Below are 21792 nucleotides of genomic sequence, written 5' to 3'. Positions count from 1 at the left end.
CCTTAGATTTTTGGGATACAGTTCCATTATTGAGAGCATCGAACATACACCACCACAACTGAAACCTACAAGTCTACAATTCCACCACCGAGTTCGAAGGACTACAGTTCCACGACAGAGACCTTCGGACCGACACTTCCACCCCTTAGATTTTTGGGATACAGTTCCATTATTGAGAGCATCGAACATACACCACCACGACTGAAACCTACAAGTCTACAATTCCACCACCGAGTTCGAAGGACTACAGTTCCACAGCTGAGATTTTCTAGCCTACAGTTTCATGACTGAGACCTTAGAGCCTACAATTCCATAACTGAGACTTTTAAGACTATTCCGACCGACACTTCCATCCCTTAGATTTTTGGGATACAGTTCCATTATCGAGAGCATCGAACATACACCACCACATCTGAAACCTACAAGTCTACAATTCCACCTCCGAGTTTGAAGGATTACAGTTGCACAGCTGAGATTTTCGAGCCTACAGCTCCACCACTGAGACCTTCGGACCGACACTTCCACCCCTTAGATTTTGGGATACAGTTCCATTATTGAGAGCATCGAACATACACCGCCTCGACTGAAACCCACAAGTCTACAATTCCATCACCGAGTTCGAAGGACTGCAGTTCCACAGCTGAGATTTTCGAGCCTACAGATCCACGACAGAGACCTTCGGACCGACACTTCCACCCCTTAGATTTGTGGGATACAGTTCCATTATTGAGAGCATCGAACATACACCGCCTCGACTGAAACCCACAAGTCTACAATTCCATCACCGAGTTCGAAGGACTACAGTTCCACAGCTGAGATTTTCGAGCCTACAGATCCACGACTGAGACCTTCGGACCGACACTTCCACCCCTTAGAATTTTGGGATACAGTTCCATTATTGAGAGCATCGAACATACACCACCACGACTGAAACCTACAAGTCTACAATTCCACCACCGAATTCGAAGGACTACAGTTCCACAGCTGAGATTTTCTAGCCTACAGTTTCATGACTGAGACCTTAGAGCCTACAATTCCATAACTGAGACTTTTAAGACTATTCCGACCGACACTTCCATCCCTTAGATTTTTGGGATACAGTTCCATTATCGAGAGCATCGAACATACACCACCACGACTGAAACCTACAATTCTACAATTCCACCCCCCGAGATCGAAGGACTACAGTTCCACAGCTGAGATTTTCGAGCCTACAGTTCCACGACAGAGACCTTCGGACCGACACTTCCACCCCTTAGATTTGTGGGATACAGTTCCATTATTGAGAGCATCGAACATACACCGCCTCGACTGAAACCCACAAGTCTACAATTCCATCACCGAGTTCGAAGGACTACAGTTCCACAGCTGAGATTTTCGAGCCTACAGATCCACGACTGAGACCTTCGGACCGACACTTCCACCCCTTAGATTTTTGGGATACAGTTCCATTATTGAGAGCATCGAACATACACCAACACAACTGAAACCCACAAGTCTACAATTCCACCACCGAGTTCGAAGGACTACAGTTCCACGACAGAGACCTTCGGACCGACACTTCCACCCCTTAGATTTTTGGGATACAGTTCCATTATTGAGAGCATCGAACATACACCACCACATCTGAAACCTACAAGTCTACAATTCCACCCCCGATTTTGAAGGATTACAGTTGCACAGCTGAGATTTTCGAGCCTACAGTTCCACGATTGAGACCTTCGGACCGAAACTTCCACCGCATAGATTTTTGGGATACAGTTCCATTATTGAGAGCATCGAACACACCGACACTTCCACCCCTTAGATTTTTGGGATACAGTTCCATTATTAAGATCATCGAACATACACCACCTCGATTAGAACCCACAAGTCTCCAATTCCATCCCCGAGCTCGAAGGACTATAGTTCCACAGTGAGATTTTCGACTCTACAGTTCCAGTGGTGGAACTGGCGGTCCGAAGGTCTCAGTGGTGGAACTGTGAAGGTCACTTAGATTTTTGGGATACAGTTCCAGATCTGAGCATTTTGAGCATACACTTCGACGATTGAAACGTTCGAGCGTAATGAGCCCTTCGAGCCTAAAGTTCCACCACTGAGTCCTTCAGACTGACATTTTCACAACTTTGCAATATAGTTCCAAGGTATAGTACTTCAACAAACAGTTCCACGACTGAAACCTTCGAGCTTTTTGTCCCACCACTGAGACCTTCGAGCCAACAGTTCCACCACTGAGTCCTTCGAGACTGCGAGTACAGTTCTACAATTGAAACTTTTAAGCCTACAGTTCCACCACAGAGACTTTCGAACCTACAATTCCATCACTTAAATTTTTGGGATACAGTTCCACAACTGAGACTTTCCAGTGCACATTTCCCCCACTGAGACCTTCGGACACATCCATCATTCAAGTTTTTGGGATACACTTCCACGACTGAAACCTACCATTACAATTCCATCACTGTGAATTTGGGGAGGCAATTCCACTACAGCGGCATTCGAATCGGAATTTTACCATTGAGATTTTTGAACCTATGTTACAACGAGCAATCCACGAAAAACGTCTTATAAACTTCCGATCATCAACGTTTTCTGATCAATTACTAATCGGCGATAATGGGAAAAATCTGTTGGAATCGGCTATCAGAAGGAGGTCCCTTGCCATTGAACTTCATTGATAAGAGAGAAACTCACCTACCTAGTGGGGCATTAAAATGAAATGAATAGCGAGAGTGACCTTAAAATTATCGGGCAGCCCCTATATCTAACCTAACCTATTCAAACAACTGGACCATGAAGAGGTCTCCAACTCCTGGTCGCCTACTAATACACAATTCCCAATCATCTATAAATCGACGACTACAAAAGCACCTGCCCTCGACCCACCGAAGAGTGAGGAGTTAATTTTGGCATGAGTCTTTAAGGAGTCCCTGGAAGCGACCCCACGTTCAATAGCCGTCAAGGAACCTCAATTAAAGGGATCCACTGTGGTGCAATGGTTAGCATGTCCGCCTTGCATAACCTAACCTAACCTACAGAGATATGATTAGGTTAGGTTAGGGGCAGCCCGATGTATCAGGCTCACTTAGACTATTCAGTCCATTGTGATACCACAGTGGTGAACTTACAGAGATATAAACACTTAATTTTTATACCGTCTTACAGTTTATCCGAATATTATCTGACTATTCGCCGAGGGTATAAAATTTGCTCCGAAACAAAGTGGATCATTTTCGACACATATCCATCCATCCATATTCGTCTATATCTCGACCGAAAATGCGATTACTACTTGTACCCAACATTTCATCCAGCTGTTTACACGGTTAAACAGTGCCAGCCAGCAAATTACTGTGGCATTTGGCTCGTGGTATTGGTCACATCGCATACATGGGTAATAAATTTATCACACACTCAAAGTCGAAAGGATACCCAGCACTGCAAACAGCAACAACATGAACATCAACAGTCACAGCAGCATCAATGGCCACAACTCATGGCATAGCACGGAAATAATCTCAAGGGGTTGCAGATGCAGAGCGAAAACGAAAAAAAAAGAGGAAAGCGACCAACACATGGTACGATCACGTCTCTGTAAATGGAGAGATGGAAAACTCTTTTTCGAAGGAAATATGGCAACCAAATGGAAACTTTGAATGCCAAGAGGGGTTTAAGTGAAAATTTATTGCATGAACTTTATTAAGAGTGAATGAACGAAGTTGGAAGGAAAAAAAATCAGAGTTCATAAAAGGTTAGGAGAACAGGCCACAACATGTCTCACAGGCATGTAATTGCAGTTTGAAGTTTTTTTTTTTTTTTTTTTTTTGCAAAGGCCACATTTTAAGGCAAAGACAAATGGCTTAATTACAAGAGCAAAGCCAAAGAAGACAAATGTCTTACTTTTCACTGCAACAGGAAATGGGTTAAAGGATCTTTTATTGAAGATCTTCTGCACTGATAGAAAAAGCTTTGGTATACCGCAATGCCTCATTCAAATTGAGCCAACTACACAAATTCGTAAACATAACGAAATTTTCCATTATTATAATGAACTTTCTGTGAAACAATGAAATGTTTCGTACTATTAATGAAAATGTTCATTGTCGTAATGAAAATATTTCGTATAGCAGGAGGAATGGTGGACTAAGGATCGTATGAACTTGAGAAAGAAATCGAGGAAATTGTATAATGCTGCTAGAAAAAAGGCTACAAAACAGTTAAGGAACGGATAGAGGGAATATTACTATATTCGAAATTGCAAGATTTCGTTAGGCGATATTTTCAAATTTAAATTTCAGAAACGTAGTTCTCTTCAATAAGAAGTTCAAATACAAATAGAATTTAAGTCCGATAGTATCCCAATTTTTTTAAGAAAAATAAATTCTTGCGATTTTCGATTCCGAATATGGGAACATGGGGAATAAGACTGCTTAGGTTAAAGTGGCACCCCGATTAATTTTCAGGCTCACTTAGACTATTCAGTCCATTGTGATAAGACTGCTTGAAAGAGTATGAAAACGAAACAAGGAAGGCGAAAAAGAGTGACTTTATTCGTGTGGTAGAAGAACTACCTAACATAAAGGATACAGTAAGAGACCACAAAGGTTTTTTCCCAAGCAGCCAAAGTTTACTGGGCAGAGGGCAGGTGGTAGCTGGACCGAATCACCAGAAGAAACAATAGACTTGTTACTGGGAGCACATTTTCCAGAGGCTGAGATAAACAAGGCATCAATCATAAGTGGTTTAAAGACCACAAAAGAAGAAATCCTTTGGCGGGAGTTCCAAAACTTAGACCTTCGAGCCTGCATTCCAACGACCTACAACTCGAAAACCTTTGGATCGACACTTCCACCACGTGGTGTTTTGGAATACAATTGAGAGCTTCGAGCATACATTTCCACAACTGAAACCTTCGGGCCCACAGTTCCACAAATGCGTCCTTTGAGCCTACAGTTCCACAAGTGAGACCTTCGCACGGACAATTCCATCACTTTGATTTTTGCGATACAGTTACATGAGTGAGAGCTTCGAACATGCACTTTCACGACTGAAACATACAGTTCCACCGATGAGACCTTCGAGCCTACTATTTCCATGACAAAGAGCTCCGAGCATTCACTTCCACGACGACTAAAACCTTCGGGTCTATAGTTTCATCACTGAGCAGCAGGACTACGAAAGTGTTTTGTCCAAGCAGCCAAAGTTTACTGGAAAATTACAGAGGGCAGATGATAGCTGGACCGAATCACCAGAAGAAACAATAGACTTGTTACTGGGAACACATTTTCCACAGAGTGAGATTAACAAGGCACCAGTCCCATGTGGTTTTAAAGACCACGTAGGGGCAAAAGAAGAAATCATTTGGGGGAAGTTCCAAAACTTAGACCTTCAAGCAAAGGTCTACAACTTGAAAACCCTCGGATCGACAGTTCTATCACTTAGATTTTTGGGATACAATTGCACGACTGGAAGCTTCGAGCATACACTTCCACGACTGAAATATTCCACAAATGCGACCTCCGAGTCTACAGTTTCAAAAGTGCGACCTTCGCACCGACACTTCCATCACTTAGATTTTTGTGATACAGTTACATGACTGAGAGCTTCGAACATGCACTTTCACGACTCAAACATACAGTTCCACCGCTGAGGCTTTCGAGCGTACAATTTCCACAACACAGAGCTCCGAGCATTCCACGACGACTGAAACCTTCGAGCCTATAGTTTCACCACTGAACAGTAAGACTACGAAAATGTTTTATCCACACAGATAAAATATTTCTACAGAGCGCAGATGGTAGCTGTACCGAATCACCGAAAGATACAATAGATTTGTCACTGGGAACACATTTTCCAGAGGGTGAGATTAACAAGGCAACAGGGAGCCACCGTGGTGCAATGGTTAGCATGCCCGCCTTAACAAGGTCGGCGCTACACTACGTAGACATTAAGAAATCTACATGACATACGGGGAACATGCATTGGCGGTTTTTCTGGATATTGAAGGCGCCTTCAATAATACGAGAATCGAAAGGGTATTACTTGCATTAGAAAGCAATAGTGTGAGTGCTTTGTAATAGACTGGCCTTCATATTGGTTACTCATAGTAGATGAGATTGTGAGTTTTCTACACAGCAAAGGGGCATACGTCAATGATGCGGATGATATTATTATAACGGTTTCTGGCAAATTTCTGGACCCGAGCTCTGATATGAGTGAGGTTGTACAAATTCTATTCGACAGGAAAAGTAAGTAATGGTTTGGGTGTTAACTCAAAGAAAACGGAGCTAGTGCTCTTCATTAGGGAAGAAAAACCACCGGTTATAAGGACCCACAATTTCAAGAAACTGGATTGAGTCTCTCAAAATCGGCTAAGTACTTGGGAGTTGTATTAAACTATAGACTAAACTGTCTATATATCCACCACTAAGACCTTCGAACTACAGTTCTACGCCTTAGGGCTTTGAGTATACACTTCCACGACCGACATATTCAAGCTCGAAAGTCTCAGTTTTGAGCCTATAGTTTCAAACTTCAGCCGGCCGACACTTCCGCAATTTAATTTTTTTGAGATACAGCTCTACCACTGAGGCCTTCGAACCGACAGCTTCACCTCTCAGATCTTCGAGTCTACAGTCCACAACTGATATATCAAGCGTACCATTCCACCACTAAGACATTCCGACCTTCATTTCCACCATTGAGATCTTCGGCATTTCCACCATTGAAACCTTTGAAACTGCAGTTCCACCACTGAGACCTTTGGACCTATACTTCAACCACTTATATTTTTTTGGATACAGTTCCACGACTGAGACCTTTTAATGTACAATTCCACCAGTGAATCCTTCGAGCCTCTAGTTCCACAATTGTGACCTTCGCACTGATACTTCCACCACTTAGATTTTTGAGATACAGTTCTATAACTGAGACTTTGTAACAGAACGAAAAACATTTTTGTATTGTATTCGTCCTTACATAGATTTAATTGATTGTGCCTCATGTTGTATAATATAGAGGCACACGCCTTGTGTGGCCACATACCCACTGCTCTACTCTCCAGTGCAGTCTGGGTGGGTATGGGAAAAATATTTATAAGGCAATCTGACAACATTTATTTTAGCGTGCTATGAGTATAATTCCCATATACGTCGTGGCTGTGGGAGAATATAAACTCAGGGTTTTTGGGCAACATGAAGGAGACCCTAAAGCCGAAGGGTATTGAACACGACGAGTGGCACGACCGCAGTCAGTTCACACTAAGCGACAGGAACTCTACCACAGCACTAAGTGTTTCGGCAATAAGCTTGCTTCCGCACTAATAGCTTCGGCTATTAGCTTGCTTCCGCACTAGTAGCTTCGGCTATTAGCTTGCTTCCGTACTAATGGTTTCCCGACGATTAGCTTGCTTCCGCACTAATCGTTTGCCGACGATTAGCTTGCTTCCGCACTAGTAGCTTCGGCTATTAGCTTGCTTCCGCAGTAATTGTTTTGGTAATTAGCTTGCTTCCGTACTAATCGTTTCCCGACGATTAGCTTGCTTCCGCACTAATAGCTTCGGCTATTAGCTTGCTTCCGCACTAGTAGCTTCGGCTATTAGCCTGCTTCCGCACTAGTAGCTTCGGTTAATAGCTTGCTTCCGCACTAATGGTTTCCCAACGATTAGCTTGCTTCCGCACTAATAGCTTCCGCACTAATCATTTCCCGGCGATTAGCTTGCTTCCGCACTAATAGCTTCGGCTATTAGCTTGCTTCCCCACTAGTAGCTTCGGCCATTAGCTTGCTTCCGCACTAATCGTTTCCCGACGATTAGCTTGCTTCCGCACTAATAGCTTCGGCTATTAGCTTGCTTCCGCACTAATAGCTCCGGCTATTAGCTTGCTTCCGCACTAATAGCTCCGGCTATTAGCTTGCTTCCACTAGTAGGTTCGGCAAGTAGTTTGTAGTTTTGTTACTAACCTAACAACGAATCAACACCGAATCGCCACATCACCCGGATTGTCAATATTCACTATCAACACTTAATTGCCGCACCACCCGAATCATCAACCGAATCAACAACCGAACCATCAACCGCATAGTCACCGACGCCGAATCGTCAACGACAATCTCGAACCATCAACCGAATAGTCAACGACGCCGAATCGTCATCGACAGTCCCGAACCATTAACCGAATCACTATCCGATCGTCACCGAACAATCACCGACACCATATCAACGACTTTAGCCGAACCAAATCGTCAACAACCGATCCGCCGATCCGGACGACCACTGGTCTACCTCAGCCGACGACAAAACCACATTACAACTTTCGAGCCTACAGTTCCAGGATAATGGTGTCAAGCTAATTTCTGGACCTGATCTCCGATGAGTGACGCTTTACAATAGCTATCCGACTGGGCAAGAAACTGTGGTTTGAGTGTTAACCCAAAGAATATGGAGCTAGTAAACTTCACTAGTGGATGAAAAACCATCGTGTATAAGGACCCACAATTTCAAGGAATTGAGTTGGCGAAGTACTTAGTTGTCAGTTGTCTTAGACTCCAGACTAAACTGGCTAGAAAATACAATACATACGCGGCAAAGCGCAAAAATCTGTGTGGGGACAAAGCCTTTCCTCCTTCACTGCCAGTTTAGAGCAGTTATAAGACCAGTAGATACCATGTCTGGTGGACCATTACTAGCCATCGAAATCATATAAAGAACTTCAACAGAATAAACAGGAAGGCTCTGACTTACATGACTGTTGCAATGAGAACAACAGCGATTGCAGTTCTGGAGGTATTGACGGGAGTCTGCCCACTTGAAATGCATATCAGGAAAACAGCTGAGATGGTTCTCATGAGACTGAGAACCCACTTGATTCATGGGATTGAAGAACTGGAACTGGCTTGGAGAATTAAGAGCCTGGACTCACTTGGAAGCGCAGATTGCAGACACGTGGAATTCGTTGCTTCAGTTGGGCAAGATATGAGGACAGACTGAAGGTACTGATGAGAGTCCGCCCACTTCATTAATGAAACTGCAAAGCCTGGGCTCGCTTGGAAAAGCGGATTTGAGACCCGTTGCTTCAGTTGGGCAAGATATGAAGACATTGATGGCAGCTTGCCCACTTGATTCATGAGAATGAAGAGCCTGGATTCGCTTGGAAACGCGGATTGCTGATACACAGAATTCGTTGCTTCAGTTGGGCAAGACGTCTTCATGTGATGACTGGCGGAATTTATTCATGAGACTGAAGAGTCTGCACTGGCTTGGAAACGCGGATTGCTGATACACAGAACTCAATGCTTCAGTTGGGCAAGATATGAGGAAAGACTATATGGTGACTGGAGGTATTGATGGAAGTCCGCCCACTTCATTCATGAGACTGCAAAGGCTGGGCTCGCTTGGAAACGCGGATTTCAGAAACGCAGAACTCGTTGCTTCAGTTTGGTACTTTACGAAGACATTGATGGCAGTCTGCCCACTTGATTCATGAGACTGAAGAGGCTGGATTCGCTTGGAAACTCGGATTACTGACACCCATAATTCGTTGCTTCAGTTGGGCAAGACATGAAGACAGACTATGTGATGACTGGCGGAATTTATTTATAAGACTGAAGAGCCTGTACTGGCTTGGAAACCCGGATTTCAAGCACGCAGAACTCGTTGCTTCAGTTGGGCCAGATATAAAGACAGTGATGGCAGTGTCCCAATTGATTCATGAGACTGAAAAACCTGGATTCGCTTGGAAACGCGGATTGCTGACACACAGAATTCGTTGCTTCAGTTGGGCTAGACATGAAGACAGACTATGTGATGACTGGCGGAATTTATTTATAAGACTGAAGAGCCTGTACTGGCTTGGAAACGCGGATTGCAAACACACAGAATTCGTTGCTTCAGGTGGACAAGATATGAGAACAGACTATATGGTGATTGAAGGAATTGATTAAGGGACTGGACTCGCTTGGAAATGCAGATTGCAGACACGCAGAATTCGTTGCTTCAGTTGGGCAAGATATGAGGAAAGACTATATGGTGACTGGAGGTATTGATGGGAATCCGCCCACTTCATTCACGAGACCGCAAAGCCTGGGCTCGCTTGGAAACGCGTATTTGAGACATGCAGAACTTGTTTGTTTCAGTTGGGTACTTTACGAAGACATTGATGGCAGTCTGCCCACTTGATTCATGAGACTCAAGACCCTGGATTAGCTTGGAAACGCGGATTGCTGACACACAGAATTCGTTGCTTCAGTTGGGTAAGATATAAAGACAGACTATATGATGACTGGAAGAATTTATTCATGAGACTGAAGAGCCTGCACTGGCTGGGAAACGCGGATTACAGACACACAGAACTCATTGATTCAATTGGGCAAGATATGAGGACAGACTATATTGAGACTCAACATGAATATGAGGGCAAGTTGAAATCGATTAACCCAAGTATAGAGGATCGGGAAGAAAGGCGCATACATTTTGGAGATCTGCAAATGCATACAGATAGTTCGAAAATGCATGAAGGCACTGACAGTGATAGTTACTGCGAAGAGTTGGGGATTAGATAAGATGGACAGCGGATGCAGTATTATTCAGGCAGAGGACATCGATATCCGCTTCTTCATCGACAGGCAGGCTGCAATAAAGGCATCGGTCAATCCGAATATAATGTCAGGGGTAGTCAGCAGCTGTCGAATAGACCTTAGAGCTCTCACTGAACTGCAAATATTACTATGTGCTGGGTACCTGTACATTATGGATGAATGGGCAATGAGGAGGCAGATGTGATGGCTGAAGAAGGCGCACGGACTGCGAGCAAACCAAATTGATATGGGACGGCCAGAGTAGTAAGAACTTTGAATTTGTGTGAGACCATTACAGCGAAGGGAGCCGCCATGGTGCAATGGTTAGCAAGCCCGTCTTGCATACAAAAGATCATGGCTTCAATTCCATCACCAAAAAGATTTTCAGCGGAGTATTGATTTCTGAGTGCTTTAAAGCTTCGTTACTGGGTTACGGACTCGTCTATAATTTTTCATTGGGTTAAATACGAGCAGCACTCCATGACAATAGAGAAATTTAACACTGTCAGAGCCTGAAATAATGGACTCGCTCTATACCTAATCTAACCTAACTTATTATAGCAAACAACTTACCGGTGTTGAATATGGATGCGCTGTCAATCGTATACCATCCGCCTCCAGATGCCTTTTGACCAATGCCTCCAATTCCTTCATGGTTGTTGGTGTATCACATTCTGTTGCCAAAATCTCATTACTGCTACTCAATGCCTTCGGATCATTGATCATTACATAGACCAATGCGGCACCTTTCTCACGCAAAGTCCTTACACTCTTCAACAGTTTACTCCGATGTTGGGCACTGTCCACACCTATGGCATCCAGATCGATTTCCCCAATCTGCTTACATATCTCCAACTCATCGTAGCCATTTTCTAGAAAACTTTCCGCATATTGTTGCAGGCCCAATGCCCGAAGCCATTCGCAAACGATGTTATTATGCGGCATATTTTCGTATCACGTGATATGTGGTGGTGGCATAAAATCGAGAGGAGCAAAACTGACCTTTGGCACCTTGAGTGCGGATTTCAATTTCGTTGTATTCGCTGTTGATGAAGTCGATGATGAGGCGGTGGAATTTGTCGGAGTCGCCAAGCTGCCGGCATTCGATGCAGCCGAAGCTGCTGTTGCAATGTGACCCACTAGAGGTGTAGCGGAATCATTGGCATGTGTGGCGGATGTCGTTGTTGAAGCTGTTTGAGCTGTTAGGCTATTGGTTGGCGCCGTTGCCTTCATATCATCGATTTGTTAGGGATCACGTTAGTGAAGATGTGCGAGAGATGTACTTGGATAACGTTCAGTTAGTCGGTGAACTGTAAGAAAAGAAGGTATAGGAGGGAATTTAAAGCGCACGAAATTTTCATTTTTATTTTTAAATATATATAAGAATAAAATTAAGGAACATTTTTTTATTGGGACAAATGGAAAAATACATAAGCAATCCTTTGAAGGATTGACGATCATTTCTTACATCATTTTAAAGGAGACACTATGCCGATCCTTATACAGAACTATACCTACTGTCAACTACAATCTTTTAAATGTAGCATTTGCTTATAAAAAATATGAAAATGCATAAAACTTCGTCTTAATTTGCCATTGAATTGCAGCAGCCAGCCAATAATGGATTCGTTTAGCCATCGATGAAAAATTTTGAAACACGTATGCTACTCTTCTGCCCGGTATTGTCTCTTCACCTTGTTTTACCATTTTTGATTAAGATTTCAAGATCATCTGTTCCTTGGATTGGAAGAATTCTTGCAGTTTTGGTAGATCAACTATATAAAAATAACATTTTGGAAAAAGTTTCTATAAAAAAATTGAGAACTTTTTCTATAAAAATAAAATTTTGACTAAAATTTTGAGAATATTCTTTAGAAATAAAATTTTGATAACATTTTCTATAGAAATAAAATTTTAACAAAAATTTCTATAGAAATAAAATTTTGACATAAATTAATATAGAAATAAAAAGTTGACAAAATTTTTTATAGAAATAAAATTTGGACAAAATTTTTTATAGAAATAAAATTTTGACAAAATTTCCTATAGAAATAAAATTTTGTCAAAATTTGCTATAGAAATAAAATTTTTACAAAATTTCTATATAAATAAATTTTGACAAAAAGTTCTATCAAAATAAAATTTTGACAAAAATTGCTTTAGAAATAAAATTTTGATAATATTTCCAATAGAAATAAAATTCTGACAAAATTTTCTATGGAAATTAAATTCTAACAAAATTTTCTATACAAATAAAATTTTGAAAAAATGTTCTATAGAAATAAAATGTTGACAAATATTTCTATAGAAATAAAATTTTGACAATATTTCCAATAGAAATAAAATTTTGACAACATTTCCTATAGAAATAAAATTTTGACAACATTTCCTATCGAAATAACATTTTGACAAATTTTTCCATAGAAATTAAATTTGGACAACATTTTCTATATAAATATATTTTGACAAAAATTTCTATAGAAATAAAACTTTGACAACATTTCCTATAGAAATAAAATTTTGAAAATTTTTTCTATAGAAATCAAATTTTGACAAAATTTTCTATAGATATAAAATTTTCTATAAAAATAAAATTTTGACAAACATTTTTACAGAAATAAAATTCTGACAACATTTTCTATAGAAATAAAATCTTGACAAAATTTTCTATCAAAATAAAATGTTGACAAAATTTTCTATAGAAATGAAATTTTGAAAAAATTTTGTGTAGAAATCAATTTTGACAAAATTTTTTATAGAAATAAAATTTTAAAAAAAATTTCCATAGAAATAAAATGTTGACAAAATTTGCTATAGAAATAAATTTTTTACAAAATTTTCTATAGATATAAAATTTTGATAAAATTTTCTATAGAAATAAAATTTTGACAAAATTTTCTATAGAAATAAAATTTTAGCAAAATTTTCTATAACAATAAAATTTTGACAAAATTTTCTATAGAAATAAAATAAAATAAAATATAAATAAAATTTTGAATTTTCTATAGAAATAAAATTTTAACAAAATTTTCTATACAAATGAAATTTTGGCAAAATTTTCTATACAAATAAAATTTTTACAAAATTTTCTATAGATATAAAATTTTGATAAAATTTTCTATAAAAATAAAATTTTTGTTGTTTTTTATTTCAGCTTAAAACCATACATTGACTAAACTACAAGAGTAGCTTAACCAACGGAGGAAAAGAATGTTTGTCAAATTTATTTGGGCAAAGCCCTATAGACTGCAAGATGGTTGGATGGACGCACGTTTCGGAATTACCACATTCCTCATCAGCATCCTCTACTTGCAGCAAAACTATCAACCAATTATCAGAATAAATTCGGAGGGTTCAAGTGTGGTTTTTGTTGGGTTTAATAAACTGCCTGAATTTATTCTGATAATTGGTTGATAGTTTTGCTGCAAGTAGAGGATGCTGATGAGGAATGTGGTAATTCCGAAACGTGCGTCCATCCAACCATCTTGCAGTCTATAGGGCTTTGCCCAAATAAATTTGACAAACATTCTTTTCCTCCGTTGGTTAAGTTACTCTTGTAGTTTAGTCAATGTATGGTTTTAAGCTGAAATAAAAAACAACAACAATGCTTAAAGAACAAAACCAACAATAACAAAACAAAAAAAAAATTAAATTTTGACAAAATTTTCTATAGAAATAAAATGTTGACAAAATTTTCTATAGAAATAACATTTTGACAAAATTTTCTATAGAAATAAAATTTTGACAAAATTTTCTATAGAAATAAAATGTTGACAAAATTTTCTATAGAAATAAAATTTTAACAAAATTTTCTATGGAAATTATAGAAATACAATTTTGGCAAAATTTTTTTATAGAAATAAAATTTTGGCAAAATTATCTATACAAATAAAATTTTAACAAAATTTTCTATAGAAATCAATTTTGACAAAATTTTCAATAAAAATAAAATTTTGACAAAATTTTCTATGGAAATAAAATTTTAGCAAAATTTTCTATAGAAATAAAATTTTTGCAAAATTTTCTATAGAAATAAAATTTTGACAAAATTTTCTATATAAATAAAATATTGACAACATTTTCTATAGAAATAAAATTTTGACAACATTTTCTGTAGAAATCAGTTTTAACAAAAATTTCTATAGAAATAAAATTTTGCAACATTTCTTATAGAAAAAAAATTTTGAAAAATGTTTCTATAAAAATAAAATTTTGACAAAATTTTTAATATCAATAAAATTTTAACAAAACTATCTATGGAAATTAAATTTTAACAAAATTTTCTATAGAAATAAAATGTTGACAAAATTGTCTATAGAAATAAAATTTTAGCAAAATTTTCTATAACAGTAATATTTTGACAAAATTTTCTATAGAAATAAAATTTTAACAAAATTTTCTATAGAAATTAATTTTAACATAATTTTCTATAGAAATACAATTTTGGCAAAATTTTCTATAGAAATAAAACTTTGACAAAGTTTTCTATACAAAATAAAATTTTAACAAAATTTTCTATAGAAATCAATTTTGACAAAATTTTCTATAGAAATAAAATTTTGAAAAAATTTTCTATAGAAATAAAATTTTGACAAAATTTTCTATAGAAATAAAATGTTGACAAAATTTTCTATAGAAATAAAATTTTAACAAAATGTTCTATGGAAATTAAATTTTAACAAAATTTTCCATAGAAATACAATTTTGGCAAAAATTTTTTATAGAAATAAAATTTTAACAAAATTTTCAATAGAAATCAATTTTGATAAAATTTTGAACAAATTTCCATAGAAATAAAATTTTGAAAAAATTTTCTATAGAATTAAAATTTTGACAACATTTTCTATATAAATAAAATGTTGACAAAATTTTCTATAGAAATAAAATTTTCTATGGAAATTAAATTTTAACAAAATTTTCCATAGAAATACAATTTTCGCAAAATTTTTTTATAGAAATAAAATTTTGACAAAATTTTCTATACAAATAAAATTTTAACAAAATTTTCTATAGAAATCAATTTTGATAAAATTTTCTATAGAAATAAAATTTTGAACAAATTTCCATAGAAATAAAATTTTGAAAAAATTTTCTATAGAATTAAAATTTTGATAAAATTTTCTATACAAATAAAATGTTGACAAAATTTTCTATAGAAATAAAATTTAAAAAAAATTTTCTATAGAAATAAAATTTTGACAACATTTTCTATAGGAATAAAATTTTGACAAAGTTTTCGGTAGAAATAAAATTTTGACAAAATTTTCTATAGAAATAAAATTTTGACAAAATTTTCTATAGAAATATAATTTTGACAAAATTTTCTATAGAAATAGGAAAAGTGAGATGTTTGTACGAATTTATTTCGGCATAAGCCGGCTATCAATGTAAAACTTTTTTTCGGAAGGTTCAAGTGTGGTTTATTGTTGGGTTTAATGAACTGCCTGAATTTATTCTGATAATTGGTTCATAGTTTTGCTGCCAGTAGAGGATGGTGATGAGGAATGTGGTAATTCCGAAACGTGCGTCCATCTAACCATCTTGCAGTCTATAGGGCTTTGCCCAAATAAATTTGACAATCATTCTTTTCCTCTGTTGGTTAAGCTACACTTGTAGTTTAGTCAATGTATGGTTTTAAGCTGAAATCAAAAAAACAACAACAATGATTAAAGAACAAAAACCAACAATAACAAACGAATGAAAGAAATAGAATTTTGATAAAAATTTTCTATAGAAATGAAAATTTTAGAAAATTTTCTTAGAAATAAAATTTTGACAAAATTTTCTACAGGAATAAAATTTTAATTATACAATTATTTTTCGAGCTTTATGGACAGATATAGATTAAGGAACATGGTTATCTATACTAAAGGCTGTGGAAAGGTTCATTCGCCCGAACCGAAACATGTACAGTCCAGGCGTGTATAGATTTGTATATGGCGTTTTCTTTTCAATGGCTCTATTAACCATGTTCCTTAATCTATATCTGTCCATAAATCTCGAAAAATAATTGTATAATTAGATATAATGCATTTGGACGTCAATTGCCTGTTTCGGTATCAGGCTAACATGAAATAGGAATAAAATTTTAATAAAATTTGCTATAGAAATACAATTTTGACAAAATTTTCTATAGAAATAGAATTTTGATAAAAATTTTCTATAGAAGTAAAATGTTGACAAAATTTTCTATAGAAATACAATTTTGACAAAATTTTCTATGGAATTACAATTTTAGCAAAATTTTCTATAGAAATAAAATTTTGAGCAAATTTTCATTGAACTAAATTTTAACAAAATTTTCTATAGATATAAAGTTTTGACAAAATTTCCTGTAGAAAAAAAATTTTGACAAAATTTTGCATAGAAATAAAATTTTAGCAAAATTTTCTATAAAAATAAAATTTTGACAAAATTTCCTATAGAAATAAAATTTTGACAAAATTTCCTATAGAAATAAAATTTTGACAAAATTTTCTATAGATATAAAATTTTGACAAAATTTTCTATAGAAATAAAACTTTGACAAAATTTTCTATATATATAAAATTTATACAAAATTTTCATTGAACTAAATTTTAAAAAAATTTTATACAGATATAAAATTTTGACAAAATTTTCTATAGGAATAAAATTTGACAAAATTTTCTATAGAAATAGAATTTTGATAAAAATTTTCTTAGAAATAAAATTTTAACAAAATTTGCTATAGAAATAAAATTGTGACAAAATTTTCTATAGAAATAGAATTTTGATAAAAATTTTCTACAGAAGTAAAATGTTGACAAAATTTTCTATAGAAATACAATTTTGACAAAATTTTCTATAGAAATACAATTTTAACAAATTTTTCGGCAGGAATAAAATTTTGACAAAATTTTCTACGGGAATAAAATTTTAGCAAAATTTTCTGTTGTAATTTGTTTGATCGATTTGTGGTACGATTTTCTTAAAATTATTGTTGTTTTTGATCTCAGCTTAAAGCCATGCATTGACTAAACTACAAGTGTAGCTTAACCAACAGAGGAAAAGTATGCTTGTCAAATTTATTTGGGCAAAGCCCAATAGACTGCAAGATGGTTGGATGTACAGCTGTTTCGGAATTACCACATTCCTCATCAGCATCCTCTACTTGCAGCAAAACTATCAACCAATTATCAGAATAAATTCGGGTAATTCACTCAACCCAAAGTGAACTACACTTGAACCTCCCGAAAAACGGGTTTGATAGTCGGCTACTGCCTAAACAAGCTACACTTGTAGTTTACTCAATGCATGGCTTTAAGCTGAGATCAAAAACAACAATAACGATTGAAGAGAAGCCAACAATAACAAACAAAACGAATTTTCTTAAAATTTTGGTAGATTTTGGTTACACGAGTGGTAACCGTGGTTATCACTCAGATCAAAGATCAATAATCAAGCCTTGCCGGCTTCTAATTGCTAATTTTAGCCACAAAAATGTAAAAAGCAACAGAGAAATCGGTCAGGATTCGTGAAGTTTGCAAATTCGTTTTGCACCGGTCTCGGAACAACAGTCAAGACAAAACGCAGTGATATCAAACACAAATATGTTATTGTATTCAAGGCTTTCATGCATTGATTGCATACACTACGATACCATTACTGTCAGCATTAAATTTTCCATATTTCTAAATTTACACGATATAGACGAACATTATAGGAAGTTATTGTCACAATATGCAACATTGATACATATAAATATCCAAAATAATTAATGACCATGTTTACCTGTTTCCATGTATCCATATGGGTCAAATTAATTTATGATTTGTGTTGCTAGAATAAATTTATAACGAAATAATAGGGGATCCGAATATAATGTGTATTGTAGGATAAATATATTTAGTTCTTCTATTCGAACCCAATTTCAAGATACAAAAAATCAGCTTGAATAAATGAGAGGTTTGCTCTTGTTGAGGTAAATGAAAATACTAAATTTAATTTCAGATATTTTTCCTTACTTACTAACATCATATCTTACATGAACTCTTATATCCCATATAATTAGTAAGTATAAAACATTCCGAGATCGTAGTGCTCTTTTTCAAGTGGTTTTGTATTGGATAGGTCAAGAAACATGCATCAGCTTTGCTCGTTGCCAAACCTTTACTTAACCTATTGACTCATTGGAAGACAACATTGAACCATTTATTCGATTTTTTAAAATTTTCCTAGAGCTTAAAAAATCACCATGAAGCTCAACTCCTTCACACGACTGGGAGCTCAACTCCACCACAAAATCGCCAAAGGGAGCTCAACTCCATCACAGAAATATCACTGGGAGCTCAACTCCACGAGAAACCACCAATAGGGAGCTCAACTCTACCACAAAAACACCTCTAAATGTTCAACTCCACTCCCCTGTTGACCCATAAGGAACACAACTTCACTCCAAAATATCCATTAGGAGCTCAACTCCTCTAAATTTGGCCTGCAACGATTTGTGAAGAGCGAACGAAAAATATTTTAAAAATTGAAAATTTTCAGCGTAAAACAGTTGACACCACTGCTCATATAGACAGTTGCGACATCACACATGCTCACACATACACCGTTAATCCATCAGTCAAACCAGTGATGCCAATTTGGTGCTTGTAGCACCAAATTTAGTGCTGCGCCACACTGTGGAACAGGGTATTATAAGTTTGACGAGATAGAAACATGGTGTCTTTGACAAAAATGCTTAGGGTGGGCTCCTGAGTCGATATAGCCATGTCCGTCTGTCCGTCTGTCCGTGAACACATTTTTGTAACCAAGGGATTAGGTAGTAATTTAAGCCCAATCGACTTCGAATTTGGCACAAGTATGTGTTTTGGGTCAAAATAGAACCCTATTGATTTTGGAATAAATCGGTTCAGATTTAGATATAGCTCCCATATATATCTTTCGCTCGATATGCACTTATACGGCCCTAGAAGCCTGAGTATTACCCCAATTTGGTTGAAATTTTGCACTAGGTGTACAATTGGTAGTATAGTCAAATGTGCAAAATTTTATTGCAATCGGTTCAGATTTAGATATAGCTCCCATATTTATATTTCGCCCGATATGGACTAATACAGTCCCAGAAGCCAGAGTTTTACTCCAATTTGGTTGAAATTTTGCACAGGGAGTAAAATTAGCATTATAGCTATGCGTGCCAAATTTGGTTGAAATCGGTTCAGATTTAGATATAGCTCCCATATATAGCTTTCCCCGATATGGACTAATACGGTCCCAGAAGCCAGAGTTTTACTCCAATTTGGTTGAAATTTTGCACAGGGAGTAGAATTAGCATTGTAGCTATGCGTGCCAAATTTAGCTGAAATCGGTTCAGATTTAAATATAGCTCCCATATATAGCTTTCGCTCGATTTACACTCATACGACCACAGAGGCCATTTTTTCCTCCGATTTAGTTGAAATTTTGCACAGGGAGTAGAATTAGAATTGTTGCTATGCGTCCCAAATTTGGTTGGAATCGGTTCTGATTTAGATATAGCTCCCATATATATGTTTTTCTGATTTCGACAAAAATGGTCAAAATACCAATATTTTCCTTGTAAAATCGCCACTTCTTAGTCGAAAAGTTGTAAAAATGACTCTAATTTTCCTAAACTTCTAATACATATATATTGAGTGATAAATCATAAATAAATTTTTGCGAAGTTTCCTTAAAATTGCTTCAGATTTAAATGTTTCCCATATTTTTTTTTACTAACATTGTGTTCCATCCTAGTGCATTAGCAGACTTAAATTTTGAGTCTATAAATTTTGTAGAAGTCTATCAAATTTTGTCCAGATCGAGTGATACTTAAATGTATGTATTTGGGACAAACCTTTATATATAGCCCCCAACACATTTGACGGATGTGATATGGTATCGAAAATTTAGATCAACAGAGTGGTGCAGGGTATAATATAGTCGGCCCCGCCCGACTTTAGACTTTCCTTACTTGTTTATTTCCAAAAAGCGCCAAAGCGTAGTGCCTTTTCAAAAAAAGCATCAACTTGGTGCTTTCTGGCGTTTTCATGTAGTGCTTTTGGTGTTTTTTTATACCCTCCACCATAGGGTGGGGGTATATTAACTTTGTCATTCCGCTTGTAACACATCGAAATATTGCTCTAAGACCCCATAAAGTATATATATTCTGAGTCATGGTAAAATTCTGAGTCGATCTGAGCATGTCCGTCCGTCCGTCCGCCTGTTGAAATCACGCTAACTTCCGAACGAAACAAGCTATCGACTTGAAACTTGGCACAATTAGTTGTTATTGATGTAGGTCGGATGGTATTGCAAATGGGCGATATCGATCCACTTTTACGTATAGCCCCCATATAAACGGACCCCCAAATTTGGCTTGTGGACCCTCTAAGAGAAGCAAATTTCATCCGATCCGGCTGAAATTTAGTACATGGTGTTAGTATATGGTCTCTAACAACCATGCAAAAATTCGTCCACATCGGTCCATAATTATATATAGCCCCCATATAAACCGATCCCTCGATTAGGCTTTCGGAGCCTCTAAGAGAAGCAAATTTCATTCGATCCGACTACAATTTGGTAAATGGTGTTAGTAAAGGGTGATACGGTCAAAATTTGGTCAAGGTAAAATGCGTGTAAATCGGTGAAATCGTTTATTTAAAAAATCAAATTACATTTCTTTTTCAAGTTCAATTAGTATAAAATTCAGGAAAAATATTCAGTTAGGCTTTCGCTTTTCCAAATCCGAATTGCCGGGCCTCACGCTTGACACCTGCCATCAGATTTTGTACAGCCACCTTGTCCACCTTCTTCGCCGCAGAAAACCAGTTTGCCTTGAACTGCTGCTCGTCCTTAGCAGTTTTTTTGGTCTTCTTTAGGTTCCGCTTGACAATAGCCCAGTATTTCTCAATTGGGCGGAGCTCTGGCGTGTTGGAAGAGTTCTTGTCCTTGGGAACCACCTGCACGTTTTTGGCGGCGTACCACTCCATGGCCTTTTTACCGTAATGGCAAGATGCCAAATCCGGCCAAAACAGTACGGAACAATCGTGTTTCTTCAGGAAAGGCAGCAGACGTTTATTCAAACACTCTTTCACGTAAATTTCTTGGTTGTCAGTCCCGGAAGCTATGAAAATGCTGCTTTTCAAGCCACAGGTACAGATGGCTTGCCAAACCAGATATTTCTTTGCGAACTTTGACAGTTTTATGTGCTTGAAAATATCTGCTACCTTTCCC

The 21792-nt window shown here is 36.7% G+C and overlaps 2 protein-coding genes across 3 annotated transcripts in view; both read right to left on the bottom strand.

Annotated features, from left to right (window-relative positions):
* LOC142219645 (uncharacterized) overlaps window positions 1-11517 on the bottom strand; it is a 145322-nt gene extending 133805 nt beyond the window's left edge. For both annotated transcript variants that reach the window (XM_075288535.1, XM_075288540.1), the window contains exon 1: window positions 11146-11517. In XM_075288535.1, the coding sequence (XP_075144650.1) occupies window positions 11146-11517 (372 nt within the window). The remainder of the gene's footprint in view (window positions 1-11145) is intronic.
* Window positions 11518-11526: 9 nt separating this feature from the next.
* LOC142219665 (uncharacterized) overlaps window positions 11527-21792 on the bottom strand; it is an 89851-nt gene continuing 79585 nt past the window's right edge. The window contains exon 2 of the mRNA XM_075288551.1: window positions 11527-11882. Coding sequence (XP_075144666.1) covers window positions 11527-11805 — 279 coding nt within the window. The 5' untranslated portion in view covers window positions 11806-11882. The remainder of the gene's footprint in view (window positions 11883-21792) is intronic.

This window comes from Haematobia irritans, chromosome 1, assembly GCF_050003625.1.
Source record: "Haematobia irritans isolate KBUSLIRL chromosome 1, ASM5000362v1, whole genome shotgun sequence".
In the NCBI taxonomy this organism is placed as follows: Eukaryota; Metazoa; Arthropoda; class Insecta; order Diptera; family Muscidae; genus Haematobia; species Haematobia irritans.
This window is presented reverse-complemented; position numbering and strand designations above follow the sequence as displayed.